The following is a 25,389-nucleotide window of genomic DNA, read 5'->3' as shown; positions in this document are numbered from 1 at the left end:
GCGGCACTGATTGGTCAACTCTACCGGTCCTGTGCTTGCGTTTTTCTGATTGGCCTATTTCGATCCACAACTAGGTATATATTTTTCATCGTGTTCTTTCGGAACCTTATTTTGACGTTTCATGCTCTGAGGAAAAAGCAATTTATGCTCTGAGGAAAAAGCTTTTTCGACGAAAAAACTTTTAGTATGTTGTAAAATGTTTGCTTTTTTCAAAGCCAGTTTTAAGTTCTGTACCGCAAAAATTTTTTAATTTATTTGCAAACCTTTACACAAGAATTAACGATACTAAAAATAGAGATGTAGATGATGAAATCAACTACTCCTGGCTTAGACTTTTATCAGAATGGTAGTAATTCAATACAAAACTGCACAGAATTTGATTCCCTGATCTGTGTTACAAGTATATCTGATTCTTTAGCCAAAAGAATAGTTTATATCCACAGCAAATTTCATACCGTTGTGTTTCGATAATGGGAATCATTGGGGTGAAGCTATTTGAGTAAATCTACAAAATGTCTTTTGCATCGAGGGGAAAATCACTCCAAGAAAATCTCGTACAACTTTTGTGAAAATCCTATTGTTTTATCTGAAAATCTCCGGAAATCCTTTTGTTTTAGGAAAAATCTTGTACGCTATTTGGAAGAGTGAATTGTCACTTGTTTTGCATAACGTATTTATATTATCACATGTTCTTAACTTTTGCAACATGTTGCTATTTTCTTGCAACAACATGTTGTATTTGCAACAATAGCTATTTGCTATTTTCTAACTTACAATTATGGTTTCGTGTCGAAGGGTCATTTCAGCCCTCAAGCCTTTATCAAAAGATGCTAGGAAACGCCCATCCGTTGAAACACCTATGTGTCCTGTCTAAGGGATATGCGCTTCACGCCATTCGCAGCTAGGCCCTGCATGTCCGCCATTACACTGTAGCATTTGAAACGCATATGCGTCTCAGCCCCTGCAGAAACGCATGCCTATGCAGAAACGCATATGACACCGGCCCCTGATAGAGGTGGTGCACCAAGGGGAAACATAGTTATCTAGGGGGCGTTTTAGAAAGTCAAAGAAACGAAAAAGAAAGAATCTTTTACAAACCTGCCTGGCAGATACATTGATAGTCATTAACTTTGTCCAAACAAGTTCCATTATTGGTGCATGGTTCACCCAAGCATTCATTGATATCCACTTCACAGATTTTGCCTGCAAACCCGGGTTGGCAATCACACTTAAAACTGTTCACCTGGTCAATACACGTTGCATTGTTTCGGCAAGGCTTCGACAAACACTCATCAGTATCATTTTCACAGTTTACTCCTAAGAAAAGATACCTCTGTTAATTCTATATTTCAATTCGCTTTTTCCAAATTATTTGATTGAAAAAATGAGCTTAGTGCACAAGCTACTTAATCTGGCATTGCTAAGGTAGGATATTTAATCTCTCCTAAAGAATAAAAAAGGAAGCTGAAGTAATTAAAAATCAAGCATTATCAAATTCCTCAAAGAAACCATACCATAATAACCAGGCGAACAGAGACATAAATAACGGTTCACTAAGTTGAGGCAAGTCGCTCCGTTTTTACATGGACTAGAAGCACACTCATTGATGTTTTTTTCGCAGAATCCTCCTGTCAGGCCAGGCCTACAAATGCATGTCACCTGAAACGAGTTGAGAAACAGATCAGTATCGTACGGTTACGTCCCACCTTTGAATTGCATACGCTGCATCAGGAAAAAGCATATTCGGAAATTCGGCCTAGATAGCTCTCTCTCTCAGTTTTAAGTGGATGTCTTACAGCTTGTTGAAATATTTTATTACCTATTGTGAGCTAGTTCATCGTTCTTTAGCTTTTGAGTTTAAAAATATACTGTAAATTCAGGGCTGGTGGAACGTATATGAAAATGGAGGGGCCAAAGTATCAAAGATTTAAAAGTGTTAAGGAAAGAAAATTTTCTAGAAATATGGTGTCTTAGGATGGCCATAAACCATTGCTTAAATGGATTTTAACCGAAGGCAAATTGAAGCAATATTTTTATGTTTTGATCAATATGTCCATGGTTTCGTCTTTTAAAATGTTTACATGTAATATGAAAGGACTTGCAAAGTTTTAGAATAACATTTCTAATGTAGCTCTAAATGAAACATTTTTTAGGTTATAAAAGTAACCAATATAGGATGGAGGGAAAAAATGAAACACAGTTAAAAATTAGCATTGAAAAATTGACACAAAGACTTTAACTTAGAAATTATAAAAAAAACGGTTTAAGTTGGAATATTATACTTTCTCTTTTCTTAAATTTTTCGGGAATAAAGTGCTTTAGCAAAAAAGCTTGCATACTGTGCAGTTCAAAACGAGCTGTAATAGAATATATAATTACATCTAGATTTTCTCTTCCTTAGCAGAAATGGCATATTTGTACAGTCAAACTTTGAAACATTCTTGCTGATATCACTTTGAAAACAAATATCTTGCGATTCTTTATTTCTCATATTCTCAAAAATTTTCTCGCTAGCAGGTTTTCTCTGTAACAACTGATTTCTCTCTTATTGTAAAAATTTGGAGAAACTTACAAATAGACCTTAAAAGCAAAAGATTGGGCCATAGAAAAAACAAAACTCAATCCTTTTGTACTGGCACTAAGTTTTTTTATTTTAGCCAAGTAGTTCATCGTTGAACAACTTAGACAACGTTCGATTTCATATATATCTTCCATGGTAAAGACATAGTAACCAAATTAAAGGTAAGAACATATTTGAAGGAGGAATACTAGGCACAGTTACAGACAGAATGGTAGACTACAATTCTTTCCACTTTTGCGTAAAAAATGTAATTATCATCTGCAGAAAAGTTTGGCGATCATGGCCTCCGGCCACCCCCGGTTCCGGTGGCCCGGCAATTACGGTTTCAGATTGGTGCTCTCTCTAGAGATGCAAACGTCACGGAGAAGAAGGGAGAGGGAAGTGGATCTTGAGTTTAAACGAAGGCTGTGAGGTCTCAAGATTGAGTCTGAACGGAAATTTTTAGGTTTATAGACGGGAAGGTCTATAGGTTGGAAAGTATATTGAATGACCCATATTTTGAAAAGGGTCGATATTTTGAAAAAACACAAAGGTATGGCAATCTGTTTTCTGGAACATACCGAATTTATGCCATCCACGCAGTTACCCCCGTGCATACAAGGCTGACTTTCACATTCGTTAATGTCAATCTCGCAGTTTGAACCTGTATATCCAGGAGGGCATTTACAGGTATACGAGTTCACTAACTCAGTGCAGCTGCCCCCATTCTGACATGGCGCCGAAGCGCATTCGTCGACCTCGATCTTGCAGTCTTTGCCAGTGTAACCATCTGCACACTTACATGAGTAAGCAAATTTACCACGAATGCACGTGCCGTTGTTCTGACAGGGCGAAGCGTAGCAAGAATCGTTGGCTGCAAGAGTTCACAAAGCACGAAGTTAATTAAAGTTACGTGAATCGATGAAATTAGATAAATTGATAAATGACAGAAAAGACATGAACGTGAAAGAATCTCAAGAATCTTTAGTTTAGTGGATAAGCACTTTCTGATGGAACTCTGATAAAGTTCTGACTGCATCATGATTTGATCATGCTCACATCATGACAAGATCATAATCCCATCATGGTTACATCGTGATCAGACCTTTAGTATATTTTGATCACGTTCTGATCACAAGCTGATCACATGCTGATTACAATACAATCAGAGAATAATCACACCATAATCCAATATTTTACCATTTTCTGCTTCTGATGGCATGAATTTTTCTAATATTGGCTGTATAGCAAAGTTATCAGCATGAATGGAACATTGCGCGGCAAAACTCGTAAAAATATCTGCCAAAAATGGCACTTATATTACCTAACTCATAAACCTATTCGTTAATAAAGAGCAAACGAGTAAAGAGCAAACGAGGATAGAAATTGTTGCCCCATTCAAGACTTGGTGATCTTTCTGAAAACTTTCAAAACTCTTGATGTTAAAAAAGGGTTGTTATAAGCGAGAAATTAGGACGCCAGCAGACGGGCTAGCTGATGCAAAGCCACTCACTTGGACATTCTGAAACTGAGACTGCGCCTGTTTTGCCGCCAAATGTTCCTCCGCCAGGGCAGAGATAACAGACCACTCGGCCAGTGTTGGGTTGGAAAGTGCCAATGGGACATTGTTCGCAAGGGCTGTATCCATTACCTGAAAAGTTACCCGCAGCGCAAGGATCTAAAAGATAGAACATAATAGTCCCAACAACATCATTTATACTTATACTTTTGCTTGCTTCATTTTGTCTGGTGCTTTTCGTGCTATAAAAATCCTTTCTATGCAAACTGACCACACGAAATTTATTTGGTCATAATTTCCTGCCTCAAACTAAAAAGCTTTCGTACTTGTTTAAGTTTTCCTAGCTCAGAACAAATCTTTTATAACTGAAATTCAACTGAATCCAATAAACATGCTGTTTCAAATGTGCATTCTTTCTATCGTATCGTGTACAGTGGTATGACCTCTATAGCTAATCTCGTGAAAGAAAAAGCATGTTTCAAAAATGATCAGGCAAATGTTATGACCTGCTACTAACTAACAAAAACCGTTTTATGCAGACCAGCACTGTGCTTATATCAGAATTTGAAAAAGGTAAACCCACTGTTGTAACATACAGAGAGTATATAAAACTCAATGCAGACTATTTTCCTTAGAAGTCCAAAATGTTATGTCAGATTGTCCATCTCATTATCATATCTTTTCCATATATATAAAAAAAAATTCAGATGAACCCCAGGGGAATCACTCAAACATTCGGATGAACCCCAGGGGGATCTGGGGCGTAGCCTCCGGAAATTTCTTTTGAACCTCGCCCTTCAAACAATCGCAAATGCGGGAAAACGCCCTTTTTGCAAAATTTTCCGCCATTACTTGATTCATGTTAGCTACAGTAAATAGCAAAGTATTTTACAATTGTTATTGACACAAGCATACAGTATACTACATCCCCCCAATTAGTTTTGCATCGTTTTTGGACAAATCTCTAGGATCATATTTTAGAAAAGTAGGGGGGTCCTAACCCTCCTATACACCCCTTGGGTACGCCACTGGACCAGAAGGGAAATTTTTACCAATAATTGTCGGATAGACGCCTCTGTATATATAAAGTTCAAGTGGCCCCCCACGGGGGGGGGGGGGGAGGTGCCGAAAACAGCAGTTAGTAAGAGGAAACAATGCTCCATTTATGAATAGAGCAATACTTAAACAAATATTGTTAAGATCAACTAACAAGACCAAATTTGATAAAATTAAAACATTAGAAAAGTTGAACAAGTACAAGGGGCTAAGAAACGACGTGTCAAATTTATAACAAAAAGAACTTATTTTAAGGATATAAATACAAAACTTTGTATCCAATAACGAACGATGATTTTGAAAAACTATGAGACAAGCAATCACAAAAAAAAATCAAAGAAAAAAGTAAAATGATATTTGTAGAAGATAAAAATCTAATCTCAAGTAGCAAAGTTATAGCAGAAAATACTTTTTAAAATAAAAATGGTCCAAGACTATGCACGGCAGGCTATATCTTAGATATTTTTTGTCAAACAATAGATTTTCCTGTCGTATGTCAGATCTTTATTTGTTTTAAAAAACTCGCAGCCGTACCATTTCTGTTATTATCAATCTTACTGTTGCAAAAGTCCCTTTAAAATGTCACTTTGGTGAATTTGAGCTTAGTTGATATTTAATCTTTATCTCTTGATAACATTCTTTGGCTGAGGGAGTGTTTTAATGATGATTTTGATTAATGATGATGATGATGAAGGTAATTTGTGATTTTTTTAATATACTCTGTTTGTCTTTAATCCGTTATGCACTTATTTGTTGTCAGTACCCTATTGTTTATGGGAAATTTGTGTGTCATGTGGTTTCCTCATATTTGAAGCAAAATAGGGTTCTTCTCAAGACGGTGTCTGTCAGCGAAGCAATGGGCTAGGCCAACAAGAGATACTCCTTCGTTGGTGTTATGATATTAAATCGTCGGTATATGATAATTTAAGGCATTGATTATTGATAAATGGATTGGCAGGGCCTACGCCACGAATTTGAAAGTGGGGGCCATGTTCAAAGTTATAATGAAAGTCAGTGTTCTGGGGTGAAGACGACGAATTACATCATAGGAAAGCCAGCCTTTTGACCGACTTCCATTGTCTGTCTGTATTATAATTGCAAGGGCGCAAATTTAAATTTTATTTGAGGGAGAGGGAGGAAACACGCTCTAGACCGACTGCAGCATGAATTTTTTTTGGACTTACTGAGGGTTTATATAATATTTGTGCTTATTAAGATAGATATGAGCTCTATTACAACAATGACGTCAAGTATACCCCAAAAACTTCTCATAACTTGCATTTGCAGCTGCAGTGAATGGTCTATGAATTAATCAGTTAAAAATTCAAAATTTCCAATATTCATAATTTTCAATGTAATGTATTTTTTTGATTACGTTTATTTTTATTAAGGAATGCCAAGTTAATCGTTTTCTCAAGAAATCGGTGAAAAATATATTTCAATGAGCAACGAAACGAATTTGAAAGTTTAGGAAAGGCCACCACCATGGTTAGCAGCAAGATAGATTGAATCTTAGGATGGCCAAAAACTATATCTAAAATTGATTAGTAAAAGATCCTGTGACTTTCAATTGTCTTCCCCTAACCAAAGGTTACTCCTGGGCGTTCCCTTCAAGTAAAATTGACGTTCCTTGTTGGTAAAAGGGCGTTTTCTTGTGGTAAAAAGGGCGTGGTCTGAAAAGATTTTGCTTTGTTCCCCCTGAGCCTAGTAGCTGGCACCACCATTGTCTTCAGGTAAAATTCAAATCAGGATTTAAGCAACAATGATTGGGGGGGGGGAAGGGGGTGTTAGAAACTAATTTTGGTGCCACACGCTTCAGGTCACTGGTAAATGATGGTAACGCCAATTTTTAAACATTGATCTTTAACTTTAAGATGAAAACGATAAGAAATAGTGGCGTTGCCCGGATTGGAAGATTGGTGGGGCAAAGAGGAGAAAATTTGTTGGTGACCAGATCCCTACGAATTTGGAAAACACCCGACTTGTAAATGCGTTTGAAAAAGCTATGGCATCTTTACGTGGCAATTTCCCTTTATACAACGTCATATATAGCGTTTTGTGGCTGACCATATTCTACAACTGTCTATTTCCTTCACCATTCGTTTCCTTCACCTTCACTAACGTTTATATCCTGAATTGTGTAAGGCGAGGAAGCACTATTAAAACAGAATAAAATTGCCAAAATGCCCTTGGGATTATCCCGAAATACATTTCAGAAAATTCCTGGACTAGGCGTCTATATCTCTCTCTGCAGCAAACACCATGAGGTCGTCCAAACTTTCTTGGCCAGTATTATTTCTAGAATAGCTTTTCACTGTTTTCATGAAGCTTGACGAACGTTCATTCGTAGCAACAGATGGAGCTGCAGTAATGAAAAGCGTTTCTTCTTCTAGACCTCTCTGTTGTTTTTATTTGTGCGCTCTCTTTGCAAGTTCAAAGATAACTGCCAGCTCGCTGTGTAGCGTAGTGCAGATTTCATTAGAGAACATATGGGAAATTTCGATAAAAAAGACTGCGCATTTCATCGACAGTGCCCAGCTTTCATGGGTTCAAGACTTCTCCGAATCACTTTTCTTTTTCAGCAAGAGTAGCAGAAAGGCTGCCAATTAACATAAAGAACTGTAGAAGGTGCTGATTTGTTGCAGCTCGAGATTGTGGACTGGGGTGCAGGCTAGAGACTCCTTGTTTATGAAAGGCGTCTGTTTGGTGTCCGGGGCAGCATTTACATTGTTATTCATTGTTCACAATGTCATTTAAAAGAGCTGATGCTTCCACTTTTGCCTCATTGTCATCGGCCTTACGTTGTGCAGAGCACGAATAATTGCCTCTTGGCTCCTCCATCCTTCTTCTGATTCTGGTCTTCCTGTCCATCCTTTTTGACAGGTTTTACAGCTTTAAGCAGTTTTCCACATCTTTTGTATTTTCTCTCAAACGTTTCTTTTAGTAATCTTTGAAAATATAACGAATTTTCTTTCAAGAACAGCAAACCTCTTTCCAGTGAGCTAAAACACATGATCAAGGCCATGTGGGGGTACATTTTGTGTAAGGTATTTCTCTTCAAAGCAGATCGTTGATCTTCTGCTGGGCTCTATTGAATTTTCCGGTCATATTTGCAGCTGAATCATAGGTTTGAAACATTACGTCTTCCAGTGGTATATCTTTAAGGTTACGACACTTGATGAAACATTTGCTGATCTTGAGCCAGATTTGCCTTTGGTCTTTTATCCGAACAAGTCGCTCTTCAGGTTCGGAAATACCTGCGTTGATGAATCTTACAGCAACTGACAATTTGTTGCTATGGTGGCTAACATCAGGTATGGTGTCTGTCTTTACTGAGCAGACTCCAGCCATCATAACCCTGTCTCTAATTGATTTCCTCACCTACTCCCCCAAAAGGCTGAAATGTTCCGTCTGACTTCTTGGGCTAGAATATGTGGTTTTTTGCTTTCTAAACTTTGTCTAGCTAACAGATAAACAATCTGACGAAATTTTCCATCATCATTTCTAAGAAAAGCTTGTCCACCCTTATTCCCGAACAGGAGTTTTAGCCACGTTTTAGCGATCAAGAAGAAGCGTCACAAAATCCTTACTTTTTGATCTTTCTAAAAAAGACCATCTATCATGATCTATAATGGTGACAAGACTCTAACTGAATATATTTAAGGAACAGTGTCAAAAGGGAAACAACCAGCGTTCAATAGAGATGTCAATATCAGAAAACAGCGTTTTGTATCCGTGCACAGCGTGCGAGGCTTTCGCATTTTTGTATGTTTTATGAAAGGAAACGAATAATTAAGGCTTTTTCTTCAGTCATATTTCTTTCGATAAAGAATGGCGATAAGGAAAAACAAAGGCTATTTTTGAAGCCTTAATACAGCAACTCGAAGGGTGCAGTTTAAAGAAATGGGCCGAAATGACAACAACAAACCTACTTTACGGGTGCATATTATGAGCGAAAAGATTTTTTGAGGTTTGCAGGACAATTTTGGAGTAATCATTTTGTTTTAAAGTGTCTAATGCCATCAAAATTAACCAGGAGAAACGAAATATCTTCGCCATTGACTGAATGAAGCTTTACTTCCTTGGCCTAGTCCAATTGCTTTACAAATGTACAAATGTGCAAAAATAGTTATTGTCCTAATTCAATTTTCGATAAATACACTCATTAAATACAATTTATCGAACTTATTGAAGCACCGGAGCACCATCCGCCATTTTTCCAAAGTGGCAAAAACGCACAATGTCCCGCGTATTTGGTTTGTGTTCAAAACCGTGACAGAGGACAAAACTGTAAAAAAGTGGTCGCTGATGAAAACAAGAAGAGAGACAATTAATTAGGACATCAATACACTCTTTTCTTTTTATAAGAACAATTTTATAAGAACAAGAGCCTCAAAATTGGTCAAAAGTTAGGAACAAATTAATAACAGGCCGAGGTGGAGCTACTGAAAAATGCAAATTTGAACAACGTTTTATTTCAAAAACGAGGATTTCTAACCATATGTGGGCGCTTTTTCGGTGAATATTCAAACTTGTTGACAAATGAAAGTTGTCTCTCTCACTTTTGGTGGCAAATGAGGCCTGAACCCTCTTGATTTGACCGAATTATGCACCAAGCAAAATATGTCTTCTTCAATTTGTAATGATTGTGGTGTCAAAAAATGCAACAAATATGAACATTTTTCTTATCGAAAATAGTTCATTTGTTTCAAAAATGTAGCCCTGAGCCATTTTGAGGTTTAGTACTGGTCATTTTCGCAATGATTTAAAAGGTTTTTAAAGGTTTCTTATGATTTCTTGTTGGTTTTAAGGTTAGATGAAACAAAACTTTTCAATGACGGGGAACAATGAAATAGTTGATGACGTGATCACCAGCCTTCCTTTAATTTAGGGCCCTTGACACGGATTTTGAGCCAAAGACCCACCAGGATTACATATAAAATGAAAAAATATCGGTTACCCTTTTTTACTAGATTGCTTAAGATTGAAATTGATTAAGACTGATATACATTTGAGAAAACTATAGTCGGATCTGTTTCTTCGTCAATCCTGCATACATGCCAAATAAGAACTTAGCTCGAAACCTGCCGTATTTTGAAACCAATTTACACAATCTTACTAACTAAATGTGTAACATGTTGTTTTCTTGACTTTTTATCCCTGTTGTTATAGATTTTCAAATTTTATGTCGCAATTAATGAACGAAATGGTCAGTGGACTGCGGTGCTTTCACCTTATGTCTCGGTCCCCGTCATCTCATTCATGTTTATATGAATAAATGTGATCATTTTTACGATTATAAAAAGAGCCCTGTACAAATACAGTAAAAAGCGATCAGTTATCGAAACATTTTATAGAGACCAAGTCAATAACTTCTCCATTTTAAAAATGATTTGGAAAATAGCATAAACCTATCTTCGCGAAGAAAAGTTTCTTGATCACGTCATGGTGTGGGCATTACGTTATTTTCAAACCTGCAAACGTAAACGTATATCAACCCAATTTATTCCCAAATATTCTAAGTACGAGTTTTCAATATTTGACTATTCCAGACACTACTATTACTTACAAAAACAAATCAGACCACAAGTAGGCTTTCTTTCACGAGAATTTGCAAAGATATCAAAGATATTCACATCGAATTGAAACTGAATTATTTTTTGAATGCAATCTTCAATACCCGAATAGCTAATGAGATGTTTATAATTACGTCTTGAACTTTTGAAGATAGAAATCAGAGGAATCAGATGTTTTAGCCGGTTTTGTTTTCGGCCTATGGCCCATGGCTTGAAGCCTACAAAGCCTTAATTTCACGAACCAATCATAAGGATGATAAGAGGACGATTGAAATTTGAAAATGAGGCTTTTGAAGTTACCGGCCATCGACCATGAGCAAAAAGGAGCTGTCTAGTTTCCATACTGCTCGACCTGATGACGGAATTAGTTTACCCTAAACCTAACCCTAACCCTAAACCTAACCCTAACCCTAACCCTAACCCTAACCCTAGCCCTAAACCTAACCTTAATCCTTACCCTAACCCTAACCCTTTACTTGAATTAATACTAATTTATGACTTTTAATCATGCTTATTTATGACTATCAGGTCGGGCAGCATGGAAACTAGACAATTCCGGGCAAAAACGGCTGAAACATTCAATTTCTGTCTTGCTCTTTTATGAAAAACCTAGAATGTTTATTTCATTGATTATCGAATAGTGATATGGACCTACCTTTGCTCAAAGCATAGAAAATCCGACCGCGTTAGATTGCAGTTATCTAAATCCCGGTCAAATTGTGAAACTTGTTTGACCTGCATCAATGTCTTCTTGAATTGTATAGTCCTTGTGTGCTGTGCTTTTCATTTTGAAATATTTTTTTGTGTTGTAATTCAAGTACTTGTTCAAGCATGATGAACGGGCTTGTTTTCGGTTTTTTTTTGTAAATTTATGCTTTAAATAGACACAAACGCTATAACTAACCTTCGTTTTAATCCTTTGCTTTATTTGTTTGTTAAGATAATTTATTTGTTTTGTACTTAGTGGATTCAAAGTTGCCAAGAAATAGTTGTGTTTCGAAGAAAGTTGTTTTTTTGGTTTTATTTATTAATTAATTTAATTTTCCCCACCTACACATTCCGCTATTGATTTTGCTCCAGTTGATTTTGTTGATTGGCCAGACAGGCACTTCACACATTTGGTCGACTTTTCAGACGATTGGTACTCGCCAATTGGACACGGGCGACAACCGGGACCAAAGCCATCGCTAGAAAATGTGCCAGCTTTACAGTATACTGTGGAGATAAGAGTTATGTTTATAAAAGGAAAAATGTCATTCAGCCCAGGGACGTCGTATACATTTCAAATTAAAAAAGGTAGATGTAGTGGGAAGGATAAGCAGAAGAATTGTGCAAATTGTGGCACAAGCACCAACATTTCAGAAAACACCAAGTTTGATACGCAGAACAACATGTCTGGACCCAAATCATATCTGGTCCCTAAATTCTATTTTCAGCATGGGATACTCTGATCCACTACCCCCAGTTGTACCATTGGGCATAAGCGAAGAACTCCTGGTCACAGAATGTTGACATTCACGGTTTAAAGGCAGTTTGCTACGCCCATTAACATGTGATATAGACCCAAATGTCTGGTCCCTCAGTTCAATTTTTAAAACTGGAGTACTCTGGTCCAGACCCCTAATTGTACCATTGGCCAGAAAGTTAAAATTTATCACATGTTGCTTAGCGTATCAAACAAGGGCTATCGTGGCTCAAGGGACAGAGCCAAAATCCCCTGGAACCTATTCAAAACAGGAATATTTTACGGAGGCCATATCCTCCCCCGTCCTTAAATGCTATTGTGCGTAAAACTCCTGATTTTAAAAAGGTATGCGAAGAAAATTACATAAAAAGCAATTGCTATTGATGACCTATTGGATAAAAAAGTTGGCTAGTTTATCCAATGGTACCTGTCTCTGTAGTCCAAAATCTGCATCTTTTTATTACCATCTCAAATAATGAAATTTTGCATCCAATAATAGACTGAAAAAACGGTCAAAATTTAATGTATCATAGAGTTTGCTTACAGTACCTAGGCATTTCTTTGAGTAAGTTCCTAGAGTTCCTGAACCAGATGGACACCGCAGACAGCCTGGTAGGCCGCCAAAGGGTGCAAACGTATTTACTGGGCATCCCAAACAGTTCTCCATTGTTGTATTGTAATACATTCCAGAGGTGGCGGTGTCTAACAAACAAAAGAGATAATTCAAAACTTGCAGTGGCTAGTGTTCTCTATTTCAAACGGCATATTGTTCATGTGCCTTGGGGGGGGGGGGGGAGGGGGGCAACATGTAGTCAAAATAGAAGCAGTGCTGTCGAAAGGGAACACCTCCGTAAGCTGGAAGGAGGTAGGTTACCAGCTTTCTTGAAGTAGGGGGCACGTTCTGCCAGGGGTGCCCCCTAGAAAACTAGGAAGGGAGTAAGGCTGTAGGCTAATTCAAGAAGCCACATCCATGACCACACCCTCACAACACTAAATATGCTTGCATTTGTGCTACAGACTTTTTGTGTTTATATTTTATTAAAACTATTCGATTGCACTGACTGATAAGAAATTGCTTGTTCATGAGGAAGCTATAATATACTTAAGGATTGCCAACACAGAATTCGTCCAACCAAATATGAACTCACTTCTTAAGAGAGGCAGAGCCACTCCCCCATATCTCTCTGGATTTTAAAATTGGGGCTAAGCCCCCTTCAACAGCACTACTGCCTTTCCTGTGTGCCCCCAGATGACTACGTCTATGGTTATTCAACTTTCGTGTATCTCTATGATATGAATTGGTCCAGGATACTGAAGGTACTAAGCGTCCAAGAAAAGCTCCAACGCAGCAACCACAATATTACCACCCTGTCTTTCAACTTCTTCGACCTTTCCGTATTCATTGAGCATTACTAAAATTTTGGCAATATTTAACTGACTTTTAATAAACCTTCAGAACCTCTACGAAGATTTTATTAAAAAGTCAAAGCTAACGAAACTTTGATTTGTCATTTTGGATCAGAAGAAGATTTGCAGAGATTTTCACATTTCAAAGGATTTCTATCAGATTTTCGGATTTTTTTCCGGATTTTCAGAAGGGTGTACGGTATTTTTGGAAGTGAAATGCCCCTCGCCAAACGTACTAGTGTATAGCCTCGTCTATATGTTATGCTCTGTTCTGTTTCATTAACCTCGTATTGACATGATTTAGTATAGAAGTGTTTATTGCCGATCATAGAGGGTTTATTTCATTACACTGTTTTAACTTGCGACACCCAGCGATATCTCGACAAAGATGACCCTAGCCAAAGCAGTAGGAAGTCCACTTTTCGACCCTTAAAAATGCGACGGAAACATGCTACAAGCATTCAGAGATTTTATTGACTCTTGGGAAATGTAGCCTGTGTTCCAGACCCCTAACTTGAAAGTAGAGGGTCTGTGTAACCGAGAGCAATATCGTGTACGAGCTTTTCCCAGGATCTCTGGGAAAATTAATTATGCAAAAAATTATGCGGCAATCCCATGACAAAAGTGAACAACAGCGTGAACAGAGCGTAGTTTGCTGGGGCAGTTTACGCATTCAAATAGCGAAAAGAAATGTGTGCAAATTTAAAGTTTATCTTTATTTTGTCAGACAATGCCACAATAATGTCTGAAAGCATTGAATATATCATGATGCCTAGACAATTGTCGCCCGGCGCGAGGATGGAAACACTTCAAAAACCGGAGGATGAATTTTAATCAAAACACGCTTTGTGTTGATAACTCTTCTCTTATATGTTAATGAACGTTTAAAAACATTTTTTCAAATCAGAATTTGAAATTTCAAACAAGGAACTTAGAAGACGTGTTTATAACAAAGCAATCACTATCATGATGAAAAGAAATGATGGAAAGTACAAGGCATGGGCCTAGGCCTACCGACTCACATTGCCAAAAAAATAGTCCACTCAGTTAGGCAGCCTTGTCCGGATCAATGACAAATGTTTACTAGTCTTAAGCAATTTCCACTGTGTGTAAACTTGCGTTTATAACCAGAGATCATTCTCTACGGTATGAAGCCAAAGCGTCTTGTCTACTTTTCGGTTTCCATTACTTATCGCTACTTCGAAAGTCATGTTGTCCGTCATCGTATCCACCAGATCTTGTCTCAAAAAATCCTTCTTTACATTAAATTCGAGCCAAGGTAGAAAATAAACATCTTCTACCATGCAAAATCAAATGTCTACTCAAAGCAAATCGACTGGTTGCCATGTCAATTTTACTTCGATTGCTGCATGCGGTAGATTTACTCCCCATCAACTGCTGTAAAATGAGCAAGATTGGTCCAAATCCCCTTTAATCTGTTTTGGTCAGAACCAATGAAGTGTCCCAATGAAGATCTTCAACATCAAATAGCAGAGCAACATTTTCAAAACTTTTCTTCTAACAAATAAATCTATATCATACTGCCACGACCGATCAAAATATTAGCGCTTCTTCTTGCATGATTACACAGATCTTTGATAATTATGCAAAAAATTCAATTCAATCCCCGTACGCGATTTTGCTCTCGGTTACACAGACCCTCTACTTTCAAGTTAGGGGTCTGGAGCACAGGCTAGGGAAATGTGGTATGAAGTTGCAACAATGGGGGAACTGAAAGAGCATTCATCAGATGCCAATAGGAAGAAACACAAAGCAAAGGTATTTCGCCTGTGTGCATTCACAGGTGAACGATTCAAAGCTGAATACAACCAAGATATGGCCAAAATGAAAGCTGCTGATTTTGATGAAATGGTACAAAAATTACATGAAAGATACGGGCCATCTCAAAACCGGGCACTTTTGCATTATCAGTTCCATCAACTCAAACAGGAACCAAGTGAGAAATGGTGCTTTTATTGAGAAATTCTGTCAGCATGCTGATAAATGTGCATTCAATGGTGCAAATCACGTTACATATCACGTGACACACTTCTCCAAACCGCAAAGGGGGATTAATATTTTCCCTCAGTCGAGATTAACGAGCCCGTTGTGGCTGCCCATGATATATACCATCTAAAATTTCTTCTCCTGGGATTAAGGGTCGACCTACCATAACTTATGACTCTGCAGCTGCCCGAAGAGCACAGAAAGGGACCCCTTTGTCAGCTGGGACAGCACAGGTATTTAGATTGTTGCGATAAACAACTTTGTCTTCACACTCTACGGATCTTATGGTATAATTAATCTCCTTTTTTGAAATAATCTTAAAATGTCCGATCAAAGATTCCGGTATCTTTGGTCCGATCCATCTACCTCCTAACTTCCTTGGCTTAGAGCGACGTTGCTTATCGTAAAAAGTTTTCAGCCTGGATCTACTGGATGAGAGATTCTGTTGAGCTGAACGCTAATTGACTGCAGAGATTGACGAACTGACTGTGAATACTTAGACTGTCTTCGTGGGAATGGGCAAGTTTAACTCAAGAAAAGGTATAGGAGCTTGGCGACCCAAAAGGGACAACCCAGTGGACTCATACGCACCAGTGTTATAGGCAAAAGCCTTGCCCATCTATCTGGATAGTTCCTGGATAGTTCGATTATGTCGCAGTTGTTATAGACTTGTGTGTCCCATTAACATACAAATTTCCTGCATCAAATGGCTTTCGATTTTGCGCTCTTGGTTGAAGTGGATGATGGTTGGTAGACCAAACTGACTGAAAACATGTGTAACTAAAAGTTCAGCAACCGTGTGAGCTTTCTGGTCTTTTGTAGGGAAAACATCGCAAAGGGTTCCCTGATAACAAGTAAATGCTTGTTACCCCAGCTGGTCTCAGGCATAGGACCCATGAAGTCCATTGCCCAGGAAACAAAAGGCTCATTGACAGTGATATATCGGAGGGAGCAGGGTTTTTGGATGAATCTAATTTGTTTCCAGCACAATTTTTTGCAAGATTTGATAAAATCAAAATTTGATTTTTTGCCATAGGCCGGAAAAAGTTTGTACGCAAAAAAGAATGCTGTGTATGTCCTGCAGAACAGATTGAACCAAGGCAGATGGAACAATAAAATAATACTCTGGTAAAAGCCTCTCAGCAGTTAAACTTTTGACAAGAAGGCTATTGACAATGTGCAAGGAATCCCAATCGTGTCAAAATGTTTTTAATACATGGTCATGAGATCAAGCGAATAAGGACGACTTAGCGTTGTCTGCAGATTTGAGGCCAATAATGATGCTTAAGCGAGGATCTTGATTTTGAGCTACTTAAGACTTATAAAGTGTGAGAAGGAAGAACCGCAGGATAGGCTGTCCGCCGGATTCTGTGAATCTTGCATGAGATTTAAAATGAAAGGTATACAGGAACAAAGCAATATGACGACGAGAATCCAATGTCACGAAATAAATTTTCAAAATAAATTAAATTTAAGAGTATACTAATATTTCGCCCCGGCATACAGGGCTTCATCAGAGTAAAAAAGGGTTATAGTTGTGGCACAATTGAGACAGGCTTTGTTGGCATGTTAACGTGAAAGTGCATCCGCATTTCCATTTTCAGGGCATGGCCTATGGTGTATCTAAAAAGTATATTTATGCAAGTCCATAATGAATTTAACAATCAACCTTTTGGCTTAATAGAGTGTACGGAGCACTATGCTCAGTAACCACAGTAAATTTCTTGCCTTAGAGATAAGGACGAAAATGATCAGTGGTGAAGCTTATTGCTTATGCTTCCTTTCTATTTGCAGAGTATTTCTGTTCACGGTCGAGGCACGTTGCGTTGCCATGACCCAATCAACATTTGTGTCGTATTTTTTTGGGTTAACTATGTACGTGGCTTCATGTTTAGCACGCCAACTAACGAAGATCCTCCTTAGTCGATGTTTCCATGCACCTGCGGTATTTACATCAAGACAAGGGTGAAACTTTGCCCGAGCTTATGCAGAGGTATCCACATTATTCAAAAAGAACCATTTATAACCGCAGCCGTCTACCCATTGGAGATAACAAAAACAACCATTTATAGTCGATAGAAGACACTCAAATAGGAACAATAACAGGAATTTCTAAGGTACAGGAAGATCTTAGAAAGAGATTGCAGTTGGCTCGGAAATTTGAAAAGTTGCCTGAAAGTTTTTGGAAGGAGGGGGTATCCTTTTATGTTGATAGAACCGGTTGGGTGCACAGGACAATCTCTTGTCAAACAGTAAGAACGGCACAAACACGAACATGGAAGAAACGTTGTGAGCGTCTGAGCCTTCATTGCACGACAAGGGCAAAAAGGGAGGATCAGGAAGTAGAATGGCCAGGTTCATGGTAGCAATTGCATATGGAAGAGGTGTAATATCATCCCTTCGGTCAGGGCCGCTGAGAGCCACGACGGGCCCCAGGGCAGCTCAAACTCACAGTGCAGCTCAAGCTCAAACAAACTGGGCCATGTACAAGCACAAAAGTGGTGCGAAAAAGCGAAAAGAGAAGAAATTAGAAATATCAAAATCCTTGGAAAACCAAAGATCGAGTTAGAAGTTCGTCTCGGAACCTCCGTCTGATGCAAGCCGCTCAAACGATAGCCCCGACGATGGCTCAGCTCACCTTGTCACTTCAACGGATATAAATCTAGAAGAAGGGTTGATCGATTCAAGTGAAAACACAGAGAGTGTCCAAACGAAGTCATTGTCCAAGCAAGTCCAGCAAGTCGAAACTGTATATGTATCTGAAGAATTAGAAGCAGAAAATGAAAATCACGCTTCTCCTGAAGGTGAATCAAACAACGTTGAGACTCCCATTGCCGCTGAAAACGAGGAAAGTGCAAGACCTGATACATTTGGCTCCGATGTCGGATCTTTATGTAATAGAAACAGAAGTATTGATTCATCAGTTTGTGAATTAGCAGTAAAAAATGGACGAATTCCTCCTAATGCCCAACTGCTACCAAGAGACTCTACACGAAGACCGTTTCCAACTGTCATACTCCAGAAAGAGATGCAGAATGGTGAATTTCAAGACAAAAATTGGTTGACCTGGAGTCCTTCTTAATCCTCTTTGTTTTGTTTTCCTTTCCGTCTGTTTGCAAACTTAATAGACAAAAGTTTGAGCATTTTGGCCACAGAAAGAGAATGGGAGAGCACTGGCAGCTGGAGAAAGCTGTACGACAAAATACCCTGCCATAAAGCGAGCCACTCTCACAAGATTCACTACATTGAATGAAAAGAGCTTCAAAGAAGTCTCCTGTCATTTACTACAATTGTCCACCTAGAAGAATCCCGCATTAGACAGGAGTCATTTCACTGGCGACAAATTCTTCGCAGAATCATCTCCGTGGTGTTCTTTCTTTCAAAACGACGTCTTGCCTTTCGAGGGTCCTCTCAGCGTTTAGGAGATCCAAGCAACGGAAACTTCTTGGTATTGATAGAGCTTCTCAGCCAGTATGACCCTACTTTAGCACGTCACGTAGAAAAAATAAAAAAGTCACAAGAAGAAAAGAGACGACTTCAAGTGCACTATTTGTCAGCCGACTCCCAAAATGAGTTTTTCAAGACATGTGCAGATAAAGTCCGCTAAAGCTGTTCTTGAAAAACGGAGAAGTGCAAAATATTATTCCTTGATTGTCGATGCAACACCAGATTCTTCACACACGGAGCAAACAACATTTGTGTTCCGATATGCTGCTTTCAATGAAGAAGGACAGAAATGTAAAGTTGAGGACTCCATGGTATATGTCGACTTTAGTAAGAAAACAGGAGAGGAAATAGCAAATATGATTCAGAATTTTCTTTCTGATAATTCAATACCGCTTGTTAATTGCAGAAGACAAGGATATGATAATGGGGCTAACATGGCAGGAAAATACAAGGGAGTAAAGGCACACCTACTCGAAAGAATTCCTTGGCTATCTTTTCTCCTTGTGCTTGTCACACCTTAAAACTTGTTGGAGTTGATTCTGCACAGTCATGTGATGAAGTCAAATCATTCTTTGAATATGTCAAACTCAACCTCATGAAAAATTTCATGAGGACCACAATGGGACAAGTCCGGCTTAATGACTTGGCTGTGCTATCAATTCAGCGAGACATTGCTCGAAAAGTAGATTTGCAAGATGTTATTAATACGTTTGCTGAAGGAAAAGCCCGCAAGGCCTTACTCTCGGACAGTTGAAGACATTAAAGCTTACTAGAGTGTTACCTTGCCTGTTAAACTATTTTGTTTACTTGATGGGTATTTTGTTTGTTAACGGATATTTGATTTATTATTATGACTTCCCTCATTCAAAAATTACCATTTTAAGAAATTGAAGACTTATTGACGGGCCCCTATCTGGCACTGGGCCCCTAGGCAGTTGCCCCCTTGCCCCCCTCTCGGTGGGCCTGCATTCGGTACACTTCACCTGTAAATGGCGAATTCTGTTGTGAATCAGCGAGCATTTTCCTGGCATGTTTTAGGTCTCAGCAAATCCAAGAGGAAAGCTCTTTCTTCAAGATGGGGACCCTAACCAAAACAGCAGGAGAGCATTTGAAGAAGTTGATTCAAGCTTGCTGGTAGCCAGCCTCGTAATTATGATTTTCAAGTTCTTGAAACACATTGACTTATTCAAATGTAGTAATTGGTAGAGATTTTATGCGCCTTTTCTGTTCTGTCCGGTTTGATTTCGCCGGAAAAAAAATTCAGTTAGGAAACCTCTCACTGTCCGAATTATCGTCCAAAACAGCAAGTGTGAGGTTGAACGAATGTGTTACTATTCCTTCTCGCTGAGAATCAATTGTTTTAGTTAAATTATCAAAAAAACAATTCTCTGTTGCAAGGAGATTTCGAACCCAAGATTGGTCCAAAGATACCAAGCTTGTATGCTACAAGATCCTGTGTAATACCGAACATCGATGGAGTATTTCAAATAACCGCCCTAAATGTTACTACTTCGAACATTACATTGAAATCGCGAACCTCGATGGGTTTTAGACAACCAGCCAATTTTTAGGAGTGTGGCAACCGATGAAAATCTTAATTCAACTCTTGCGGATAGCAAAATCAGTGAAATACTATCATGTGATCAGAAGTTGTAAGTAACCAGACTGTTTGAGCAATATAAGAATGTCTTCGATTCTGTTAGAACATGGAATAGTCACCAATGATGCCCTTCCTGTAAGTCACAAAACCCTCAGGATTCCTGTTGAATGGGAAAAGGACATCGATAAACAGGTTGCTGAAATGCTTTTCAATGATATTATTCGGCCCTCTTCGTCACTTTGGAACGCCCCAGTGATTTTAGTCAAAAAGGAGGATGATAGTACTCGTTTTGTTTGCAACTCTCAATTGATATCTTACGGTTTATTCAGCCTTTTTCTTGAGTTTTACTCTCATTTTGCGATAGAGAATCAAAGAATGCATGGGGAGGGATTCGCCTCAGTAATCGACAAAATGGCAGGAGCACAATATTGGACAACGCTGGATGCTGCATCGGCGTACTGGTCAATCCCTCTTGCAGACAGTGACAAGGAGGAAACAGCATTCTTGGTGCCCCATTGCAAATACAAATTCAACGTCATGCCATATGGCTTATCAAATGCATACATGGACGATATAGTGATTTTTAATTCAACGTCACAAGAACATATTGAAGATCTCACAGCAATCTTTGATCGTTTGCGATCTGCAAATCTCTGAGAAGATCAAAATGTGTATTTGCATCAGAATCAGTTGATTTTTTGGGATACGAGCTCTCGTGTAGAGGTATTCAGCCACAGCATCTTTTTAGCAAAGCTATTGATGAATTTACTCCAATGGAGTAAAGAAGAGAATTAAAGCGTTTTTGAGGATTGTCAGGGTTCTATCGGGGCTTTATTCAAAACTACACAGACTACACAGACAACCCCTTAGCAAACTCACCTGTGACAACATTAAATTCATTTGGAACAGTCAATGCGAATCTGTTTTCAAGAAACTGAAACATCAATTAACATCCCAACTTGTTCTAGCATTTCCAAAGCTCAATGAAACATTTACAGTCGAAGTTGATGCTAGTGATTACGCTGCAGGTGGTGTGTTATCTCAACGTGGAGATGAATGCTTTCTACATCCTTTGCCTATTTCTCGACAGCTTTTGGAGGCTCACAGCGTCAATGGGCACCAATAACCAAAGAAGCATTTGCTCTCGTTTTAGCTGTGAGACACTGGCATGTCTTTTTAGCGGGTACTAAATTTATCCTGAATACCAACAATAATCCACTTGTTCATATGCGTGAACAAAAAGATCCAAAAGGAAAATTTAGGAGGTGGATATCAGAACTGGAAGAGTATGATTATACTGTATCATCAACCAATATTATCATTTGAAAACAAGGTTTACACTACCATTGTAGACAACATTGCATTTTTGGAACAATTACGACAAGAGCAAAGTGCAGACCCTGTGATCAGTAATGCAAAACGACTTGTAGCAGATGGAGAAATAATTTTTGAAGATCGATTTAAACGTGTTCAGAACCAACTTCGAGTTGAGAATGACATTTTAACAAAATCTGATCGTTCAATTGCCCCAGCATCGTTACGAAAGATAGTATAAACCGAAATTCATAACAGGGCATACTTTGGGACAGACAGAACATATTCCTTTCTTAAAGAGCGTTTCTTTTAACCAAACATGTATGGACACGCCAAACATCTCTTCTCTAATTTCATTCACTGCCAACAAACAAAATGCGACACGTCTCCGCCGAAGGCACCTTTACTTCCCATGTTGATTCCAGATGCTCCGATGTAGTTCATTGCCATTGACGTCTCCTGTATGCCAAAGACCAACAAAGGATACGAGTCCTTCGTGATTATTGGTTATCTATTTTCCAAATACATTGAAGCAGTACTAATGAAAGACCAAACCACAGCCACAATCGTAAATGCTTTGATGACCCGCTGGATATATATCCATGGCACTCCACATTTTCTTCTTAGAGGTCAAAGATCAAATGTTGATGGAAATACTGTCCAACAAATCTGTAATACCCTGGGTATCGAAAAGCGGTGATCTTAAGCTTACCGTTCTCAAGACAACGGGTTTGCCGAGTGCAATATTTGCAATGTTAAAGATATGCTACGAACAGTATTGTTACAAAGAAAACTAAATCAATCGAAATGGGCCTCGCTGCTACCAGAGTTGGTATTTGCACTGAACACAAGTGAAACTAAAGCCACCAAATGTACCCCGTTTAAAGTTGTTTTCGAAAGAGACCTCCGTCTACCAATCGATGTATTATTCGACCACGATCCTCTGGATTGCCCCAAGGATATAAACACTGCTGAAGAATACGCTGAAGATCGTAATTTTGCCTTGAAAGATGATTATAATTCGGCTATCATGCACTTACAGCTAAGCAAAGCAATAATGCAAGCTCAGTACAGCCAAACAATCCATTTTATCAATTACTAATTGAGTGAAAAAGTGTGGTTAAAAGTAAAACATCATAAGAATGGCGAGATTAGAAAACGCGCACCTCGTCGTCGAGGCCTGGGGCAGTCATCAAGAAATTGCCGAATGGAGTTAACTTTGAAATCATGAATGGCCAAACAAAGGAAAATAAAATAGGCCACCGTGATCGTTTGCCACCAGTTAAAGGAAGTTCAGTAGATGATGGTGAATCTCGAGATATCACATTATATGAAAAAAACATTTGTTAAAAAGCATTCAATAGATAACTCTTATGAAAGTGATTTAAAAGACAGCCAAAGTAGTGATAGTGACGATAGCGATGACTATAGCCCTGATACGGATGAGGATAATCAAGACAGAGAACATCAAATCCAGCATAGACGATACCCGTTGAGAAACAGGAGAGCACTTCAGATTCTAGGTGAAATTCCGTGGTCATCCATTCATATATCATCATCAGGTACCATCTTCTATCAGTAGGTTGGCTACCATGACCCTCCAACTACCCCAAAATATAAGTTTTGGTTTGTTGCCATGGTCATAGATAAAACTAATGGGCCAATAGTAGAGATGGGCCCCCAGAACCACCTCCATTAATATATAGGAGGGTGGAAAGGGTCATACCAACGTGACTGGACAATTGCCTTTTAGACTATATTCGCTTATATTCCACTGTGATGTATGCTTTGTTATTCTATAATAGATCTTTCTGAGGGTAAGCCACATGAAGTATTCTCTTACGAGTCTCGACTACGGCTACAGGACTTTCTTTATCAACCCACCTGCCTCCCCCCCCCCCCCCGCTTCACTGTTGATAAGAAGATAAATAAGTCTCGGCGTTACTTTGTTACTATTGACTACCAAAATATTATTTTCACCGAATGGAACAAAATTTCCGGACCGACGCAGAAATATCAGGGCGGTGTCGCACCCCCTACACCCACCCTGAATCTATCCCTGCCATAAGATGTAGTTTGTGAAACCACAATGTTCACAAAATAGCTTGCAAAGTTGCATGAAGACCTGATAGATTTCACAAAGAGGAGGGTACATTCTTCGCAAAAGTGCTCGGCAAAAAGGATGTCGCCAAAGATGGATGAATCAGTTTGTTTCTGAAACAAGAACTTATAATGTAATAAGGCCAGAAGGCTTGCTTGCATTGGAAAATGTCATGAGAAACAAGCTTTTCGCTTTCACATTCAACAGACAGAAGAAGCTTTGCTCCAATCCCTCTCTAAAACAAGAGACTGAAAAATTTCCAATTACTGCACGATTTATGCATTTAGTTCGGCACATGGAAAATAAAGCGTCTGAATTAGAACTGTACTTATGTCAAATAATGCGACAGACTGTATCGAAATAAATAGTTGCGTCGAATAAAATGGAAAGTGCTGTACCAAATTTATTCAAACACCGTATTTATCATGTACTTAAACGGGTCTATTTAATAGGGCACATGAATGATAGGTCGTCTGAGCTAGGCCTTATACAACAGATTTCTTGGGGAGACCCACAACAGAAAGTCTTTTAATGAGTAAGGCAACCCTCCGTCCTGGAGTCAAAGAGCAGGGGCATGGAACAGGATACTTACTACGCATGCTCATCGACTACAGGTAGGTGGGTTGTCTCACATTTGAATATTTTCGCTCGTTCTTTTTCGAAACAAAGATGCTCTGAAGAAGATAAAAATGATTAGACTGAGAAATAACTCACAACAATAATCCGTAGCCAGATAAGAGGTCTTGACATAAACATTGTTGCCTGGGCAACAGGATGCTTTAGTGCCATCACAGCATGACTTGCTTGATTGTACGTTCACACGTTGACTGGAATACAAACCAACTGGAGCACAGGCAGCAGTTAAATTGAATTGAGGGCCTCTCATGTGGTCCTCCAAAGCAGCAGCACAGTTACTTAGCCTCACAAGGGTCATGTTTTGTATGGCAACCAATGATGCAAACGAGACTTTTATTTTCGACGTGATTCCAAGAAGGCCAAATGCTGTAACACTTAAATCAGCCCTTGATATCTGCATATCTGCACATGCTGGCAATGACCGCCCCTTCAGGTAGGTGATCAGCAAATCGGAGACATTTGTCCAGACGGCCATAGACGATCCAGGTCTAGCATCGGAACTGTATTCGCAAAGTGCACCGAACTTATAGCAAACATCGACAAACACTTTTGCTGCAAATTTAAAATAAGAAGCTGATACAAAGAGTAAAATGAATATAAATGTTTATTTCTGTAAGAATTTGGATAATAAAAGCTAAATGGTAGCGTTGAGCGGCATAGCATGTCCTGAAAGCTATTACCGGCATACATAACTTATTGTA

The 25,389-nt window shown here is 38.8% G+C and overlaps 1 protein-coding gene across 1 annotated transcript in view; it reads right to left on the bottom strand.

Moving 5' to 3' along the window:
• LOC135690973 (uncharacterized) overlaps positions 1 to 25,389 on the bottom strand; it is a 68,627-nt gene that overhangs the window by 14,844 nt on the left and 28,394 nt on the right. The window contains exons 14-20 of the mRNA XM_089116006.1: positions 24,767 to 25,240; positions 12,726 to 12,878; positions 11,762 to 11,926; positions 4,074 to 4,238; positions 3,142 to 3,434; positions 1,515 to 1,659; positions 1,099 to 1,317 (exon numbers count right to left, since the gene is read on the bottom strand). Of these exons, the coding sequence (XP_088972132.1) occupies positions 1,099 to 1,317; positions 1,515 to 1,659; positions 3,142 to 3,434; positions 4,074 to 4,238; positions 11,762 to 11,926; positions 12,726 to 12,878; positions 24,767 to 25,240 (1,614 nt within the window). The remainder of the gene's footprint in view (positions 1 to 1,098; positions 1,318 to 1,514; positions 1,660 to 3,141; positions 3,435 to 4,073; positions 4,239 to 11,761; positions 11,927 to 12,725; positions 12,879 to 24,766; positions 25,241 to 25,389) is intronic.

This window comes from Rhopilema esculentum, chromosome 4 (genome assembly GCF_057945365.1).
Source record: "Rhopilema esculentum isolate cy_ngs chromosome 4, ASM5794536v1, whole genome shotgun sequence".
NCBI lineage: Eukaryota > Metazoa > Cnidaria > Scyphozoa > Rhizostomeae > Rhizostomatidae > Rhopilema > Rhopilema esculentum.
This window is presented reverse-complemented; position numbering and strand designations above follow the sequence as displayed.